Source organism: Oxyura jamaicensis, chromosome 6, assembly GCF_011077185.1.
Source record: "Oxyura jamaicensis isolate SHBP4307 breed ruddy duck chromosome 6, BPBGC_Ojam_1.0, whole genome shotgun sequence".
Lineage (NCBI taxonomy): Eukaryota > Metazoa > Chordata > Aves > Anseriformes > Anatidae > Oxyura > Oxyura jamaicensis.
Genome location: NC_048898.1, coordinates 4355419 through 4375843, shown reverse-complemented (window position 1 = coordinate 4375843; position 20425 = coordinate 4355419). Strand labels below are relative to the sequence as shown.

Genomic DNA, 20425 nt, shown 5'->3' with positions numbered 1-20425 from the left:
AATAAAATAAAATAAAATAAAATAAAATAAAATAAAATAAAATAAAAATAAAGTCAGTAAGGTACCATAACAAAGAACACAAATGCACTAGATAAATACTTTGAAATAAAAGGACATATAATAGCCATCAGATATTTCCAGTAGCTGTCAAAAGAGCAACAGAAGGAAGCTCATCTGGTTTATCTATCACATTATATGCTGAACATTTAAGAGGCTAATTTTGCCAGACTTAAAACTCCCCTCTCCTTGATCTTTTGGATGCTTCTTGTTTTAATAGTTTATTAAATGATATGGGATTAAATACTCAAAAAAAGATAGAGAAATATGCCAATGGAGAAACCTCTTCCACTGTGAAATTCTGGAAATGAGCCACATTCGCTGTATGATAATTAATACTGTTGTCAGTTAAGACATTTAACTGTAAAAAAAAACGTGCTACCCAGAGCAGGAATTCGCTCTTTCTCAATGTCCCCAATCTAATTTACAACAACATTTTAAAATAGATCTAAGTCAGAAGTTTATCAGTATTACATTCATTCCCACAATGCAAGTAAACTCTTCTCACTACGGGTACAAAAATCTTCACATGCAGATGTGGAATTCATGCACAAATACAAATATCCAGAGTAGTAACTGTTTCTGGAAACCTTTTCTAAATCTGGCTTTGGAGAAGACTTTGTGTTTATGATAATGAAGGAGCTTTGCAAAATCAAGTCTTGTAGGTCAACTGTTGCAGAGCCTGGCATATTCACTCTTACATTTCTCTCATGTTTCTGTGTATACAAAAACGTAGAATGTTGAAGACTTTAAATGAACATATGAATTATCAGCTTCTTGAAAACGTTATTCCTTTGATCAGCAAGTATCTTACAGAGAATTCCACATGCCATGCTATTTATATAAGGAGTAAATGTATGCAAGGACATTTCTACTTTTCTTTTTAGAGAGTCTTTGATACAGTGGTGATCTGATGCAACTTCAAGACTTCTTTCTATTCCTTTACGGATCAGTCTATTCTAACAGCATATTTCCACTTGACTTTAAATCACATAGAGAAGAACATTGAAATTGTTATGTCAGATAAGAGCACTGGATATGTTCCAGCTTTCTGTCTCAGAGTGGCAACTGCTAGGTATTTTAAATGGAAGTGCAAAGATCTTCATAGGAGACGGTTCTTATTCAATAACATGGTCATTTTATTTTTATTTTTTCCCCTAACACCCATTAGTTTCTTTCTGGCTTTTACATTGAAACATGTGAATTTGTCCTTTATCTTCTGCTACCGAATGTTAATTATCTATGCATGCAAAAAGCACCAGGGCACATCACCTCAGAAGGGATCCCTCAGAGATTGTATTGTGGAGTTCAATTATCATAGTATAAACAAAACTATACAGCTGTAGTAATGCATTTTGATGAAGTCAAGAAAAATCAACTGAATATTTAGCTTCCCCTGAAAGGTTCTTCTTTTCTACTCTTCCCATCAATTATATGCAGACTAAGCATATTGATATCATTTAATTCATGATTGTTCTGTGTATTAGGTTGGTACATAGTTATCTTAAGATTAGGGTCCCTTTCGGTAAGACAGAAAATAAATAAGTACATTTCTTTCCCACGAGCTTAGTCTTACAAAGAAATATGGGAAAGGGCTCAAAGCACAGCAGCAGGAGTACTCATGATGACACAGACATATGCTGTAGGATCAAATCAGCAAATCAGGATTTTTGTATTATATAGAGGGCAGATTTTTGCCATATATTTATGACAGAAGAGGCAACCTGAAAGAACAAGTGGAAGGAGATGTTCCTGCTTCTTGTGTTTCTAAAGACAAAATACTTGATTTTGAATCTCAGCTCATGTTTCTACACCTTCAGTATTTTGTCCCAAGTCTTGTTGCCCTTTAAGGCCACCTGGGATGCAGAAATGGAGCCAGTGACTCACTCAGATTCAGCTCTCCTGTCTCCGTACTATGTAGGCTAATTAGAACTTCTACTTGGTTACCAACTGTCAGCATTTTTTGCTTACTAACCTCTTCTGTATGCAACTAGCCTGTTAGAGAGAAATGTATTTTTCTTAAGCTTTTTAGCTACTTAGGAGACATAGTAGAGTGGATAGAAAGATATAAAAATGCAAAAGCTACAAAGTGCAAAAACTACAACATGCCTATCTCACTACAGTTGCAGGAAAGAAAAGAAAGGGTGAAAACTAACTCTCCTCTTTGTGTCAACTTCCTTTCTTCCTCCCTGTGTCAGCAGCAACCTTCAAAACTTTGGCCAATCATGTATCTATTGCTTTACATTGTGATGCAGTAGGAAAATACCATCTATAATATTTGAGTTCCTTCAACTTGGTTATGTAATTTGTTTGCTGTCCTGTCCACTGGATAAAAGACACTGTTAGTTTTAATAAAACAGTGGAGTACACTGTCACAGAAAAAAAAAAAAAAATCTATAATAACCAAGATTTTCATTTTGATGAATTATATGGGACCCTGTTGCTCTTCTATAAACTGTTTAAATATGGTAGAGGTTGGTTGTTTGATTTAATCACATTTAATTTACGACAATTTTGTCAGGTAGACATGGCCTAAAAAGATAAGCTAATAAGTCATTTAAATTGCATACTGTTTCATCAAAGCCATTTGCCAGACATGCCACTGGGAAAAGAATAAGAAGGATGGCAAATGCAGAATAGAACAAGTAGCCAAAACATACCTGCAACAATTCACCTTCTGTGCTTTTTAATCAGAAAGTTCTAGCCCATCCTTACTATGCATAAAAAAGTGACCTCTATGACTAATTTCTAATTATCTTCTAGCAGATTAGAGGCTAGTTAACTAACCAAGACTCTCAGTGTAATTGAGATTTTTGATCTTTCTCAGGAGCACCAGCTACCACAGTTGGAATATCTAAAAACTGTTGTAGCTTGCTTAATTAAGACTTGATTGAATTATTAGAGACTAGAGAAATCTGCAACTTTTGATGAGACAGAACAATATATTTCTTTTTCAGGAAAATGCCAGAAAACAGAATTAGGCTGAAGCCAGGGAAGGAAGTGACTAAGCATGCAACTGTAACCATTTGGAATAAATCATTTTTATGCTAGTCACAGTGTGAATGAACATAATTATATGCTTCTTAACTTTGTTCATGTTTTTCTCTTTCAGTTGCAAATCTGCTCAACTGTCATGTTTAGTCTTCTCTTCAAAATGTACCTAACACTGTATAGTAACACATCATTCTGGCCATCTTTGGATTTGAAAACCACAACCTCAGAATACCAAGCTTGAGTCCAAGCATAAGTCCTCATAGGGGTAAGCTAGAATGCTTCTCTGAACAGATTTTCATCCATAAGCAAGTGAAAAGAGAAACTGGAGATTATTTTAGAGTATTTCATCAGGTCAAATGAAATCAAGGTATTCTGCACTCCAACTGCTTGTATGCCTGTATACTGTTTGCAGTGAGAAGCAAGTAAAAACTAGAAAGTAGCTCTACCTAGTAAGACTCATTCTTATCTACTAATTTCAGACTGGTCCTAAGAAATGTTGTATTTACACTTCTTTCATTTCAACCAACTGAAATATGTTAGCCACCCTTCACAATTTTTATTTGCAAAATTAAAACTATTTAGCAGATTTTTAGATTGTTTTCAAAATGGAACAGTTTTAACATGTAAAAAAGTCCTATAGTGAACTGAAGTTGACAACCTTATTAGCCATAGACTTAGAATGATCTTGCTTATTAAAAGAAACTGCCTCTTTTCCTAGATTTAAGTGACTATTCTGTCCTAACATTAAATTTTGCCAGTCATTATAGCCCAAAAATGTATCATAAATAAGTCATATCCAAAAGCAAGTAATAAAATGACAATAGGTATAGATTAAGTATGGAAGTCCAGTAAGGAACAGATAGCTTAATTGACAGGAAAGAAGTACGTTTGAAAATAACTAGTGTCAGATTTAACCAAAAAAAAAAAAAAAAAAAAAAAAAAGGAAAAAAAGGGAAGTGAAGCAAGTCATCTATTAATCTATTATGCTGATTAACTTCCAGAATCATTAACTGTCACTATCCCTTTCAGAAATGAAGAAACTGAGGCCTAAGGAAAATTAGAGTTTAAGCTGCAGTTTTATAAGCAAGGTATGAGGTTTTTTTAAAGGCTTTTGATATGGTGTGGACATCACGGCTTTCCTATAATGAACGTTCTTGCCAGCTGCCTTATTCTAGCTGTTAAGGAGCCACAGCAGCCAACAAATACTCCCACATGGACCTGACAGAATCACTAACTCCTAAGCTTCACCATACAGTGAGATACCAAGGCAGATTCATCTGGAGTACCAAAGATCAACTAGGTAAATGTGTAATAAGGAACATATCTGAAATTCCAAAATTCCTGAGAACGTGTACTGCATGCATATGCTCTGTGCTGAGCAACTGAAAAATACCCATTCCTCGGAGAAGTATATATGGGGTAGGAATTAAAGAAGACAGGCTATGGACAAATGCATGGAGGCAGAGGAGGAAAGGCTAGTCCTGAGTTTTCTGCCTACACGTCAATACTGAAGACTGAAAAGGTCTAGGCCATACTAGAAAATAAGACAGACACCAAAGACCTACACTCCACTCTTTTGCTCCTTTCCAACCACAACTATCAAGGCAAAGTCATAAACTCTTCAGCTGATGAGAGTCTGGAGCAGTCTGTGATATCAAACAGAGCCTGGGTCCCAAAGGTACATGTTTTGAAACTTGCTGCTCCTCATCCCCTCTTGCTCTTCATGTGGCAGCACAGAACTTCTCTAAGGATGTCACATGGCTAGGACCAGGCTGCAAATCTTCTTGAATTCAGTTACACAATACCTCCAGCTCCACGTCCTGACCATTATTGGAGTTCTTCATGAACAGAGATTTCCTACAAGATTCCCATGTTAATTTGGCTCCTCAGAAAATAAATTCATTACCTTTGCCATCTATCATGGTCAATATCTGCTGCTGATGCATATGCAGTAATTGTTATAGCAACGTAGAAGTCACATATCCCTAGGAGAATAAATGGTGTCTCATAGGCAAGCATAGCTCATGGTGACACCTAAGACATTCTGAATACTTTGGGCTACATAACTCAGGTGTGTGATGCCTGGACAATAAGACAGTAGACATTTTTTCAAGCAGTATCCAGTGAAAAGAGTGGGAAGCATTTGTAAGGTGCCTGGGTTTATTTTAACCTACCTGGCACCTTCACAGAGGACTACAGGCAGAATTGCAAGCAGAGGCCACTGAGAGTGTCTTTCATTTTGGACTTGCACATCTCCAGGACGTTTATCATTCAACGGTGCTTTTATCATTCATGCTTTGCAGGCTGAAGCTAGCAATATGCATAAGATGGAGGTAATTTCTTTTTCTTCAGTGATGATCATTCACTTTCTGCTTCTTCCATTCATATTCCCCTTCCACCAAAGTGCTGGAGGACAAGCCTGAATAACATACTACATCCACTGAAACAGAAGCACCACCTACCAGTTTCAGAGAGGAAGCAAAATGACAGCTTTGCATCTCATGTACTTGTGCCTCAAGATGATGGGACTGAAAGGCTGGCTGCATGCTTTCAAACTGCTTCAAAAATCATAGGACAAATACTCAATCAGCCAACAACTGGGTATCCAATGCCTCATTAAGGACAGAGGATTTATGACAGGATCCAAAACATCTAGCCACTGAATGTCATGAGCAAAGGCGGAAAGCTTGTATGCAGTATAATTTACCCTGGGACAGCTTAGAGGCCCCTCTGATCTATCCACAATGCACAGATTCTAACAAAATTGTACAGCTAGAAAAGCTTTATTATTCAACAGTGTGTAACTATGCATGAGGAAAGTGATAGCCTGTGTTGCCCTGTGAACCATGGCACTGAGGAGATCCTCTGGGTATACACAAACTGACAGATGTGTCCCTGACGTCCTCTACAAGCAATCAGATGTTACAGAGGTTACTGACTCCTAGAAAGGAGGCATGGCTCTTAATCAGCTTCAGATCTTCCTTCAGCTTATCACAGGATTTGTAACATGGGATCCCTTAGCCCTTGCAGAGGCCAGGGTAGCCTTGCAAATCTAGTTGTTCTTAGCAGGACAGCAAAGGAATATTTTCATTTATCTCCATGCTCCTTTACATCAGTACCGACAAACTGCTGGGATAAGACCCTCCCTGTTTTCAGTCCTCTTCCCTGTTTCTCCAGAATACTTTGTTTCCCATAACTGCATGCTCCTTGAATCCCACTTTCCCACACTTCCCTTTTCTTATGTCCACCTTTGGCAAATCCTGCATTCTTCTGAGTTTCCCTCTGTCTTCCCACACACTGTTATTTCCCCTGGGAGTTATACTCCTCTAGGTCTAATCTGACCCTCATAGAACATCAGGTTCATTTAATCACTGGCTCAAAAATTGCAAACATTTTATTAGACTTATCTACTCTTAATGATACAGTGATAGCACACCACAGTACCATTTAGAACAAGCTACTATTGCTAACCCAGCTGATTCCTGGTTTCTCTATAGTAAAATAAAGTTGAGAGAAAGACATACTTTGCCACTTCATAAACCCAAAAAGAACACAGTGCAGCAATTGTTAACTATAGTTCTCAAAAGGGACGTGTGATTACACACAAAAAGGCACTCCTAGACCCACAAGCTCTATGTGTGAACAGAAAAATGCTGTAACCAGAAGTCTAAACTCTGAAGTTTGTACATTAAAAACATAAGGTCCTGTGGCTACAAAGGATCATATTGTTTTTCAGAATGCTTTTCTGAAGGGAGTAACAGAAACAAAAACATTTCTTCAAAAAACTTTGTGACATCATTACACAAGAACTGTGTTTTAAAGAGTAAGCATGAAAGGTCCTGAAGAAGGCCAATGAGAAGCAAGGGACAAAACAATCATTGACTGCTGATTTACATGGAATCCCACTAACCCGAAGGTAGCTGCTGGTTTCTTATGCTTCAGGAACTTTTACCTCTCTTCCCTGCACCCCTCAGTCCCCATTCTACTGGAGCCTGGTAATTATGTCATCCCATCTTTTCAAATGTCTTTAGCAGACAGACATACATTACAGATATTACAGGTGCTTCCTCATGACCCTGAGGGATCCAAGAATTGCTCTTTCACCTGTCCTTTGTAAAATGTTTCAATTCCAAACCAGCTCTGTGGAGGTACTGGCCTTCACAGTGAATGTGATCTTTTGACTCAAGTTTTGCTATTCTGGCTGCAGTTCAGGTTAGGGAGTAATGAGCTTTCCGCAGGGAGCTTGCAGCTAGGCAGAGACCACAGCCAGAATGAATGGAAAAAAAAAAAAAAATAGACTCAATTTAACTAAATAAGCAAAACCAAAAACAAACACGAAATTAAATTAAATTACTGCAAAATCTGGCAGTGAGAAAATCCACACACGGAGATATCCTGAGAGATAACCCATTGAAAGTTTAGTATTAAAAGAAAAATCTGGGCAATCTCTACCTTGGGATAGTGTACCATTTTCAAACATCTTTGAGTTTAATTTGTCTGTCACATTGATCAAGAAAACAATCATAGGCTCCACCCAACACTGGCTTTTCATCTCTATAAGCTGTATGACATGTAGCAACACATTTGTCAATTAATTTTCTGATGTATGTCATTTTTACCTGCAGAGAAAGCCCAGAAAAACAAATCAGAGTGATGATGGAGGTACTCAGCTCAGAACTAATAAGGTATGTGGCATCTCAGTTTATGTCTAAGGTTGAAATCCCAGAACAGACTGCGTAAGAGAGTACACAAATAAATGAAATATTTCTCTTAAGAGTATTGTCTTTGCAGAATTGTATAAAATGCTGTCTTCATAGGTAGTAGAAAAGGAATAACGTTGTTTCTGAGCACTAATATTCAGTCAGCATAATGTCACTGAGACTTGGCACTTGCAGCTTTTCCCTCCTGTTTCTGACTTGGAACTGCTATCCAAGACAGCAGGCAGGGTCGCCCAGCAGTGGCACAGAGAGGTGAGCTTAAAAGGTACTGGGACTACAGCACCTAATACACTCACACCAACCCTTTAACAAACTCCTGGATTTTAGGCACTCAGGAGCTGTGGTATTGGTTTTAATGAGAACTAGCTTATCCATAAGAGACGTTAACAAGTTTGGCCTTGAGTTTTTTTTTTCCTAGTGGCATGAGTTAATAGGTAATGCAGTGGGATTGCAAAGATACATAACCTGTATTTGATACAAGGCAAAGGTTAAATCACTTACAAAAGGTATCTTCTTATCTAAAATGCAAGCTTTAACTTAATTCCCTCTTTTTCATAGTTTATAATATGACCATCAGACTGTGCTGAAATTTTGTATGGAATGTTTTATACTGGGAGAAGCTTTATTTCCACAATTTGAAAAGAACCCATTGAGCTGTATGAAGATACAGAAATGTAATTTTAAAAAACTGTTTATCAGACACTGGCACTTTTCCTGCTTGTGTAATTCAAAAAGGATCTCAGTAAAGAAAATTGAATTTGGCAATCCATTAATATAGATTTGATGTTCTCTCTGTTCATCTCTTGATGTCTCACCCCTTTCAGAAAAATGAAAATAACTCATGGTAAAAGAGTGGCTGTTCCCTCATATTTTGTCCACCACCTTGACAATTATTAAAACCCTGGAAAAACTACCAAAGTTCTGCTGACTCATGGTGTCAGTGAAATTACTTGTTAACCTCATGACAAAGGTGGAGGAAGAAGGGAAGACAGAATAGGAAAAGCCAGAGAACTGGCAAAGTTTGGGGAGAAAGCTCAGACTGAGTTAGTATACTAGCACCAACTAAATAGCACCAACTGTTCTTGAGAAAGAATTTGGATGTTGTTTGAAGCTTTATGTGCTGCATTTGAACCAGGTGAAGATTCAGACTTAACTTCACCCAGTTTAGGACCCTGAGCCATTTCAATACAGAGCTTACTTGTCACAGGCATCCTCTACTGTCAACAGGGGGAGACTGGCAGTTCCAGGAGACAAATTGGCTTACTGAAGGTCTGAACTGTCTTCCAAAGATGCCTGTCCTGCTCCATCGAGTACACAGAGACCCCAAGGCAGTCATGGAAAACCTGTAACAGGCACACCAGGACAGGCACGTGACACTCCTGTCAGCAGAACAGCTCCCCAGACAATCACAGTGCCCACTGCAATCTGCAGTTCGTTTCTGGCTCCTCAACCCTACAGATCAGATTTAATAACTAAAGACATGCTGCAGTTGAGAATGGGAGAGCGTGACAAATTAATGGAGGAATTAACCCTTTCCATCCCCACAAACCTGACCCACAGGGCAGAATTTACATATGATGTGGCTTGATGCAGGTAAGTATTTTTGACTCATGATATAAAAAGTGTTCACAGTTATTAGCCAGGGGTGACTGTTCTCCTAATTTAGGCACTATAGGTAGGTGCATTAATTCTAGTGGGATTGCTCTAAACCTGAAGTCATTCACAGATTAAGTACCGGGCAACAATGGCATTTTAAAGCATGGAAAAAATCAGGTTTCACCTCATTTTATGTTCTTCAATGCTCACAGCAGTGAATAATACAGTATAATCCAAAGCATGTTACTCTAAGGGGTAAGGATCCTGCCTCACAGAGGAACAGCATTTATTAGAGGTGTCTGGTTGCATTTGAGGGAGTGTAATCTGTAGTAATCTCCTAACAAGCAGCACACTTCTCTTCAGGCTTCTGCCTGTTCTTGCATTGCACAGAGCCATGAGTTTACACTTCCCCACCATCATCTCTGATCACATATTTCTTGGTGAAGGAAGACAGCTAGTGGGGTGCATTTACTATAATGCCATCTTAACGCTGCTCTGCCCAGTTAAGAGGATGTGTCCTTCCTCTACAGCACACAGTGAAAAAGGAGAGAGAACAGGAAAGAGAAAAAGGCTCTTTGTGATATCTGAGAACCATCCAGAGTCACACATCTAAAAGAACTCTGTATATTTTACCTTCACATAAAATCCTGCTCATGACAGAAGTCACAGTAAAAACAATTCACCTAATTAAAGTACCACACAAAGCTGCTTAGTCCCTATATTGTAAGGATTATGGAAGCCTGTGCCTGAAACATTCAGTGTAGTGGAACAAAGTGACAGCAAGTTGGGAAATAAATGAACACAATAGTCTCTTCTAACCTCCTGGTGTTATGCCTTTCAACAGAAGAGAAAAAAGTAAAAAGGCAAAATGTCAGCTCCAAAACATTTTTCATGTTGTAAAATATAGTGTTCCCACTCAAATGCTTGGTAAGAGACACACTGAGGAACTGATACTTAAAAAAAAAAAAAAAAAAAAAAAAAAAAAGTTATTGCAAAAAGGTCATGTGAGCATATCTAATGCAAAGAGGAAAAAAAAAAAAAAACACCTTAGGACTGAAAATTTGTATCTATGTCCTACAAATGTCATGCTAGCCCTTCAGACAAAAGTCTCAGCAGTGCATACAGAGCTATTAAGTTCAAAGATGCAAAACAGCTTTCACATGCAGCAAAAGAGACTAAGAGGATTTGGATATTTCAGCACACCTCGCTAGTTTACACTGAAGCTGACCAGTCTGCTCTTATTAGTCACTCAGAACAATCACTCTTTTCCCAGCAGAGCTTACTCATTTGCAAGATAAAAGGAAGACATTTCTGCACATGCCCATAATATTCTTCACCACTGGGGGCAGCTTTACATAAGACTGCGTTCACTGAAACCAAAGCAACAGTCAGACGGAGCTTTCAGAATGACAGTACGCAGAAGTGAGCAGAGCTTGTTCATTGCACGGGCTTATTCCACCTTCTTTGCTACAAAGCAGCTTCCTAGCCGGATCGGGTACTAAGTAGGGGAACTGCTGTGCTATGGAATACAGATGTGTGAATTCAGATAGCTAAACGGTGCTTGGAGGAATGTAACATGCTTTCCTATAAAGAGAAAATTTAAAAGCCAGGTTCCTAACTATAAAGATGCAAAAACGTAATATCCATGAAGATCCTATTACCTAGGAAGAATTTGACATTTTGCTGCGAATGCTGTGTTGGGATTGATTTATTCTTGGAGTGTTCTGCATGGCTGGCAAAGAATAATGTTCCAAAATCGGTCCATCTCCCAAGGGGTCCAATTTTTCTTCCTGGGTGTCAGCGAGCCCTGACTCACTACAGTGCAGCTGACAGGGGCTGCCATGCTTGTGGCACACTAAGCAAAAAACAAAAGACCTAAGGACGACCTTTGAACAACACAAAGGATGGGTATGTTTTTCATGTTATTTTTTTAATATACAATTCATAGCCACTGCATAGCCTCTGCTTTACTAGACTTACCATAGACTTACCTTGATGTGATTTGTGATTACAGTTAAATTGCTTAGGGGTTACACCTTTAACCCAACTGTTTTTCAGTATTTATTAAGGCATTCTTTAAGAAAATCTGAGTAAAGAAAACAATGTGAAAAGTAGTTCAGTCAAGCTAGGGATTTTTAAATGATTGTTGAAATAAAGATTTAGCATGATTGAAAGAAATGACTGATGTGTGGGGGGATAACTTTTCTAAGTTGTTTTTATTTCCAGGTTTCAATGTAATTAGGCTACTGAGCGGATCAGCTGTAGCTCTGGTAATAGCCCCTACTGTATTACTGACAATGCTTTCTTCTGCTGAACGAGGATGCCCTAAGGGCTGTAGGTGTGAAGGCAAAATGGTATATTGTGAATCTCAGAAATTGCAGGAGATTCCCTCAAGTATATCTGCTGGTTGTTTAGGTTTGTCCCTTCGATATAACAGCCTCCAAAAACTAAAATACAATCAATTTAAAGGTCTTAATCAACTCACCTGGCTCTATTTAGACCATAACCACATCAGCAATATTGACGAAAATGCTTTCAATGGAATACGCAGACTAAAAGAGTTGATCTTGAGTTCCAACAGAATCTCCTATTTTCTTAATAATACCTTCAGACCTGTGACAAATCTCCGGAATTTGGATCTGTCATACAATCAGCTGCAGTCTCTGGGATCTGAACAGTTCAGGGGCTTAAGGAAGCTTCTGAGTTTACATTTGCGGTCCAATTCCCTAAGAACCATCCCTGTTCGAATATTTCAAGATTGCAGGAACCTTGAACTGTTGGACCTGGGTTATAATCGCATCCGAAGTTTAGCAAGAAATGTCTTTGCAGGCATGATCAGACTGAAAGAGCTTCATCTGGAGCACAATCAATTTTCTAAGCTCAACCTGGCACTTTTTCCAAGGCTAGTCAGCCTTCAAAACCTTTATTTACAGTGGAATAAAATCAGTGTGATAGGACAAACTATGTCCTGGACCTGGAGCTCATTACAAAGACTTGATTTATCTGGCAATGAAATAGAAGCTTTCAGTGGACCTAGTGTTTTTCAGTGTGTGCCCAATTTACAGCGCCTCAACCTGGATTCAAACAAGCTCACATTTATTGGTCAAGAAATTTTGGACTCTTGGATATCCCTCAATGACATCAGCCTTGCTGGGAATATATGGGAATGCAGCAGAAACATTTGCTCTCTGGTAAACTGGCTTAAAAGTTTTAAAGGGCTGAGGGAAAATACAATTATTTGTGCCAGCCCCAAAGAACTGCAGGGGGTGAATGTTGTCGATGCAGTGAAAAACTACAGCATCTGTGGAAAAAGTACCACGGAAAGGTTTGAACTAGCGCGAGCTCTCCCAAAGCCAACGTTTAAACCAAAACTCACCAGGCCTAAACATGACAGCAAGCCCACCCTGCCCCCAACTATTGGAGCCACTGAATCAAGCTCTGAACCTGAGCATGACACAGAACACATCTCCTTCCATAAAATCATTGCAGGGAGCGTGGCCCTTTTCTTGTCTGTGCTTGTGATCCTGCTGGTAATATATGTGTCATGGAAGCGTTACCCAGCCAGTATGAAGCAGCTGCAGCAGCGCTCTCTCATGCGAAGGCACAGGAAAAAGAAAAGACAGTCACTGAAGCAAATGACTCCAAGCACACAGGAATTTTATGTAGATTACAAACCTACCAACACTGAAACCAGTGAGATGCTGCTGAATGGAGCAGGACCCTGCACGTATAACAAATCAGGCTCCAGGGAATGCGAGGTATGAACCATTGTGATAAAAGAGCTTTTAAAAGCTGGGAAATAGTGGTGCTTTATTGAACTCTAGGGACTATAAAGGGAACGTTTTTCTCAATTTTCTGGCACAGCTCTTCCATGTCACTTTTTTGTACATTCATAATACTGGTCATTTTACTCTCATACATAATCAACTCATTGAAATTTAAATACCGCAATCAATGTGAAGCCTGAGCTCTGGTTTAATACAATACCTATTGTACAAATCCTCTCCTGGTTTCATTAAAGTCTTGCTTGTTTTTAAATAGAAAACTTCTTTCATAACTAATCCACTGCACCTGCAGTGAGCGTGCCTCTGTTCAGGGAGAAAAATGACAATGAAGCAAAAAAAAAATCAAACCCAGCTCCCTTCCCCCAAACTAACCCTAGCCCATGCTCTGAAACTCACTTTTTGAACCAAAAACAAATTAAAGACCCAGGTACTGTAGTATCATAGGAATTCTGACTTCTCTGAGGCAAGAGATGGTGCAGGAACAGCTCTGAAAGAATGCCTGATTTCTGCCCAGCACAAGATATAATAAAAAGCCAGGGATGAGCTAAAGCACTGTCTTAGGACTTGAGTTATCACACCAAAAGCAAAGTAGTGAGAAACCTGAGCCTAATAAAAATATAGAAATAAAAAAATGTGGGCTTTACTCTACTGCATTATAACAGTTTTGCTAAGGCTGATAACTACTAACGGTAACCTGTTTATGCGACTTCATACAAAAGGTGCCAGTGTTTATCCCTTATATCCAGTTGCCTTTCAGAAAGTAGTCAAAAGGCATTCATTAAATGAGGAGCAGAAATTCCTGATTGATGCAATTAGAGGAACTCAAATGTGCAGTAGCAAAAGCAAGACCACTTCCTGCACACATTTGTTCAAGTGCTCATTAGAAATTCTCTTTTCAAGACTGTCAAAGACAGTAATGTAGCTTTTGAAACAATGAAATCTGTCATTTTCTTCTATTTCTTTCTATTTGTTGGGCTGGGCTTTTAGGGTTTTGTGTTGCATTTTGTACACTGTCTCTCTAATAACTAAATAAAGCTTCATTATGTATAAAGGAAAACAGTGTACATTTTAGAAACACAACAGCTGCAAAAGAGCTTTCAGAGAAAATTGGTTGCTCACTGATCTCAGAAGATTGCATCCAAAAACCTTTAAAGGAATCAGTAATAAATTATGTTTCTCTCTTAGCAATACCCTGATAACATTACAAGAATTCAGATATTCATTTTGAATGTGAAGTCAGTCATCAGTGGTTCTGAACAAAATTCAGATTTGGAACCTGGCTACTCCCTGCCTTCCCCCTCCCAAAGTCTTCTAATCATGTTTATTGCATTAGAATATAACATCCCCCATATCTGGAAAAAAATATCATGCATCCTATATATTTTGATGATCTTTTGAACAGGAAGGTGTATTTTTTTTTTTTCATTCTTGAAATAATTCAGCAGCACCCATATAGAAGTAGAGTCAGTAATGTAATTATGTCTATTTTGTAACTTGATTTGGCTTAGTAAACTGCACGTCTTCAATCACTTGGGAGGGAGTGTTTCTACAAAGCAGTTTCATTGCAGCAGACTAAAAAAAGCAAAACCTTAGCAGGATGTTCTCCTACATTTTTACTAGAAAAATAATAATCACAGGCAATCACCTTGAGATATGCTAGATATGATAAAAATAAAGCTATAAAGCAGCTCTTAAAAAGAATTAATGTACTTGAAGGGTTTTTAGTTGTGTTTTTTTTTATATATATATATTTTTTTTCCCCCATATAGTGAACCCATTCTCATTTTCAAGGACTGAAGTGAGAAAATAACCAAGAGTAGGAGCTTGAGACTACCCTGAATCCTGCAACACCGAGACCCAACTTTATTCAGTACAAATAGCATCCCCACCAATTATTAATAATGGAAGTGCTTAAGACATTTTAGCAGCACTGAGCAGCACTATGACTTTTAAGCTTAATTGTAGTTTAAAAGTTGCTACCAAAAGTCAATATAAATTAAATTATCTTAGCTGTTACAGGATTCAGTTTTCTACCAGCAGGTCTTGGTTATCCCTGTGCTGAAGGATTACACTTTGCTGTAAACTTAGTGGTAAGAACCATCTCTTTACTTCTATAGGCTTCAGTGTCTGCAATGATGACTAATATCAGGTACTACCAAAAAGAAAAAAAGATTGCCCCCCAACATATGAATGTATGTATGTGTGTGCATATATATAGATATATATATACATACACACATATGTATTTGTAAAAGAAAATCCTGCTATTCTTTTGTTTGGGGAGTGCTAACTACATTCTGAAAACTACAGTTTCAGAACTACACAGGGAGTGCTAACTACATTCTGATTTCATATGATTAATTTAAAAATTCTGTTATTTAAGAATAATCAATTCATTTCTAAAACTTCTTAATGGATTGTGATTGTGAATGAGTTGTAAATAACTGAGTCTGACTTGATATGCTCCCTTCTGTGTCTCTTTAATGCCTTGTTCTATCTCAATACTCAGATACTCAGAAAAAATCAATCCTACAGAAATTAATACCTGTAAAATTATCACTAACTCCCTTCAAAAATAGTTAACTACGGGAGTGAAAAAGCAAATAAAGCCAGTATGTCATAAATCATAGATGGATAACAAGACTAACAAGGAAAATCCAGCATGTTTATATTCCAGCACAGACATGCTCAGATCAAGTAAGTCATTTATCACCCAAGACACGACAGACTTCACTTTTCATGTACTTCCAACTATATACCAAACACAGATGAACATGTAATTGCTGTTATTGCCATTGATAATGAAACTGCTGTCTTATTACACAAAATAAAATGCCCAGTATAACTGATTGGACCTTCTTGCACAGCCTGAGGCCTGAGAACTGAGTTCTTAAATCCCACTCTAGTGGCTATGGCTTAAAAAACATTTTTAACCAGCTTCATAACATGTTAAAACATACTACAAAACACAGGCTTTAATCTGCACAAAGACAACACAGCTAAACTAACCTTAACCTCACTGCCATCATACTAAACACTATAGAGTGACTTGTTTTGAGTGGCTAGGCCACCAGAATCACAAATTACAATCATCTTGTAGGAAACAACCTCAGCTGAGCAACTTCCAGTCCCTGTGAAAGGCTGCCCTCTTCCTGAATACAAATGAAGTGGTAAAGTGATTCCAGAGAAGAAATTTCTCATTTGCTTCTCTCCAGTTTGGATAGCAGGTACCTAGTGTCCCACTCCATCTTGGTTTGGGGATATTTTGATGCCATTCTCTCACAGAACTGTTTAAGCCCTAACAGGTTGATGCCAAGCAATCCTCAGAGGATGTGCAAAAGCTATGATGGCTTGTAAAGCTCTACTTCTTCAAGTATTTCAGGTACCAACTTGAGGAAGGAGATGTGACTGAATGCTTCTCGTAACTCGCCTGTCCTTTAATGGACCTGATACTGTCCATATATTCCAAGTTTAGGAGAGCAAGAATGTATTTAGAAGATAAGCTTTTTTTTTTTTTTTTTTTTTTTTTTTTTTTTTTTTTTTTTTTAAACTGTTGATTTAAAACAAACAAACAAACAAACAAACCTTCTATTCCTTTTCCAGATCCATATTTTGTGTTCTGGGGCTACCATTTGAAGAACAAGGTATTTCAAGCCACAGACAAAATGCAGTACCCTTTTCATTTTTATTGGTAAAGCAGTCAATAGTTGTTTAAACAGTGACAAGACAAATGTCGGGTGGAATCACCAAACAAGGTTGTTTCATTTTATGATACCACCCCAACAATCTGATAAGATGTCAGGACATCCTCTGCTAGCCGTTCCATATGCACCTTGCAACAATCTCTTATGCTAAATGTTTATACAAGGGATATTGAGAAGACAGGGAAAAGATTGCAAAGGAAACAACGAGAGACATTTTGGGTAATTTGCTCAAGATCACACACCTATTGAGTACTTGGAAGATAATCCAGTCTCCTTCCCCAAAGATATCCTCCTAGCCAGTGGACTACTTTGCTTCTCAATTAAAAGCCTGAGATGCTATTCACTAGCTCTTAAAATATACTAGTGATATTTCAGGATACTAAACGACACAGAATGCACATTTTTGGAAAAGAAAATAACTAATGTACTAGGCAAATTCAAGCAGACTGGTAATGTTCATTCACTGTGTTGAGATTACCTCCAGCAATTGCAGAGTAGGAGAATAATAATGAGAGCAAGTGGCTTGAATATAATGAATGCAAGCATCTCTACTGGCTGGTAGGTTTTCATTACTCACTATCTGCACTTACACAGTCATCATGGCTTAGTGTTTGGCTTTTTTTTTTTTTTTTTTTATGAACTAGCAAACCTTGACATAAAATTCAATTGCAAAAATGAACATAAATGTACAATATTCCTGCAAACACAATTAGAAATTCTCAGTTTACTGCAAGCTGAAGGTCTTTGCAGTCAGCCACTCAACTCTAGATAAATATTCTCTTAGATAAATTTCTGTGGAACAATAGTGACATCCAGTGGGTAGTTAGCTTAATCACAGGTATCTCTTGCATACAGATGTGTTTGCCTTCTTACTTTGCATTCTTCTGTATAATGAGATAGCAGCAGCTAATCCTTTCAGCATATTAAATATTCAATTGTATTTTAATTTCATCTCTATGTATGGGAGTCATAACCTGAATGTAGTGAATGACAGGGAAAATAAGAGCAGATGAATGCTAGCAAGAAATGGTCTATCTAGAGTGTAAGGATACACTATCATTAAAAGGCAAGAAGCATTAGGCAGGAAGGACAGGTGCTGTAACAAATTTGTGGCCACTCATATAGAACTTATTACTTATAAAACACCACTAAGTGACATTAAGACATAATAAAAATAAACTCAGACTACAAGCAACTACTTCAATTTCCTTCACTGGCAGATTATAACATGTATTTTTACAATGAGAAAGGTATCATTAGACATCAAAAGGAAGGGCACCTACCCCCCTTTTTACAAGTTACAGTAACATCAACACACAGTGTACAGAAAACATAAGAAATTTTGAAAGATCAAATCCACAAGCAGTAATAAAAGCAAATAATGGGAAACTAACCACTGACATGAGTACACAGCATATTTTCTTGGGCAGAGGTTGCATGCAGCAACCTGCTGGTATGGTTTGCAGCAACTACTTTAGGCTTTACACTTTGTCTATGCCACCAGCAGTATTTTAAATTACAGTGAGGATGCAAATCAATGAAATCAGGATTACAGCTACTGTAGATCGAGTTTCCTTAAGGGGATGCACAAGAACTCATTTCACTCTGCACTGAATGAAATACAGTTGTATTTGTAACTTTTTATGTACGGAGGTGTGCATGGAGGTCACCTGTCAGTCAGTGATATCCAGCCTCGATTTTCTTCTTAACTAGGCTTTCTAAAATTGGTGCTATCACGGTGGTACAATACAGGATTTTGAGATGATCCTCAGGGCTACAGCCAAACTAATTCTTGACATAATGGTGAATGGAACACAATAGGGTACAAAAAATAAATTTAAAAATAATATTTTTTAAATGGAAGTGTTCAGGAGCTATGAACAGATTACCAAGGTTGTAAATTAATAAAAAGGAGTATAATCAAAACAATCAAGGATAGATAGGTGAGAGTTGATGGCCAATGTTTTACCTACCAGAGAAATTATGTCAAATTTAGAACTAGTGCAAGCCTTGTAAAAATAATAATGAACAAAGATTTTCAAAGAGAGATAGTATGTTTTATATGACCAACCCATCAAAAAGATCACATCTACCTACAATTTTTGTCTTGCTCATAGTGTTAGAGTATCATGGCTATAGCATTAGCATTCAAATGTAAGAATGGGTACTGTTTTACTAGAAGGGACAAAAGGGTAGTTAACCCCTATTCCTTTATTAGGCTTTTCTTTCTAAACACATCAATGAAATTCACTGACATTATTACAGGAAGTATTTTATGTTCATGTGAAAATATATATATATTTATTACTGAAATCAAGCAAACTTAAGAAAACAAAATCTATAGTTCTTTCTTACAGTGTCTTAGTTTCACACAAACTGGCTTGTCAAGATGAAACTGAATGACTCGAAATCTATCTCAAAAACAGTTCTCCAAAAAGCCCTCAAATATGTCTTCTTACTCCCTAAAACAGTCACTTCCTATGTTTCTGTCTGACTAATACATTGACCATATGTCACACCTTGCACTCTTAATTGAATGTTACATTTCTATTACTTCAACATTAGTGGTAGCATTAAGATCATGTAGGACTTCATAATTACAATTTAACCTTGCAAATTCTCAAAATGTTTTGTGGTAGCACTGACTTTATTAATATAAACATACAGGAAACTGAAACATCCTAATTACTCATTTACTTACACTCCAAACAAAGACATAAATACATTATGAGGTTTATTGCTTCACTACACCATTGCAAAAAAATATCTGCCCAATTCTGCATGCAAATTCTTTTCTTCTTCAAACTAACAGAACATTTAACTAGCTTGGTCTCTAAGGAACTTAATTGCTTAATGCTGGAAAACAAACAAACAACCTTGATATTGGCAGCAGCCTGCAAGAGTTGTCATCATGAAGTCAGCCTTTATTATAGTTATTCTCACTTGATATCCAGCAGTACCTTCTATAGCTGTCATATATTATACCTGGGCTATATCCCATAACGCGATATACTAACTATATGAAAACTTTGCATTTTTACGTACACTGCAATTCATGTGCATAATTACCCTGCTAGGTGGAAATTGAAAGAATCAGGAAGAGGACTATAAATGCCTTAACAGTGCCAGTAAAAAGTCAGGGAAGATCACTGAGCTTTTCCAGAAGTCAAGCAAGTGGTTTTGAAAGACAAACATTTTCTAAGGTAATGGGAATTGGCATGTTAAAAACAAAACAGCATTTATGTATTTCTTAAAGTATTTTAAGCACTTTTTAATATATATATATATATATGCTACTATCTGGTTCTTAGCATCTTGAAAAATCAAAAAAACTTCTCAGTAACTTCTGTTTCATACCTAATTTAACGAGAGAGAAAAACTGCTTTCTTATGATGTAAAACACCTTTTCATGAAATTGTGGGACTCAGTTCATACAGAAACAACCAAAATACATTTCATCTTAATGTTTTGTTGTTTCCTGTATGACTATTTTTAACAAGTCTAGCAACAATAATGATACTGCTTGCTGGTAACATGCATTGCTCTAGCTCAGTATATTCCCCTAGCATTT

The 20425-nt window shown here is 37.4% G+C and overlaps 2 protein-coding genes across 12 annotated transcripts in view; one reads left to right on the top strand and one right to left on the bottom strand.

Moving 5' to 3' along the window:
* The window catches only part of CTNNA3 (catenin alpha 3), a 457011-nt gene that overhangs the window by 236995 nt on the left and 199591 nt on the right, over positions 1 to 20425 (bottom strand). Inside the window, exon 8 of one of the 9 annotated variants that reach the window (XM_035330608.1) lies at positions 8975 to 9112. The exons of the other annotated variants lie outside the window; for them this stretch is intronic. Within the exon in view, the coding sequence (XP_035186499.1) occupies positions 8990 to 9112 (123 nt within the window). The 3' untranslated portion in view covers positions 8975 to 8989. Of the gene's footprint in view, positions 1 to 8974; positions 9113 to 20425 lie in introns of those variants that run through there. 9 annotated transcript variants of the gene reach the window in all.
* Positions 10729 to 20425, top strand: part of LRRTM3 (leucine rich repeat transmembrane neuronal 3) — an 85130-nt gene continuing 75433 nt past the window's right edge. For 2 of the 3 annotated variants that reach the window (XM_035330613.1, XM_035330615.1), the window contains exon 1: positions 11281 to 13123. In XM_035330613.1, the coding sequence (XP_035186504.1) occupies positions 11543 to 13123 (1581 nt within the window). In that variant the 5' untranslated portion in view covers positions 11281 to 11542. The other variant, XM_035330614.1, reaches the window with a different exon arrangement.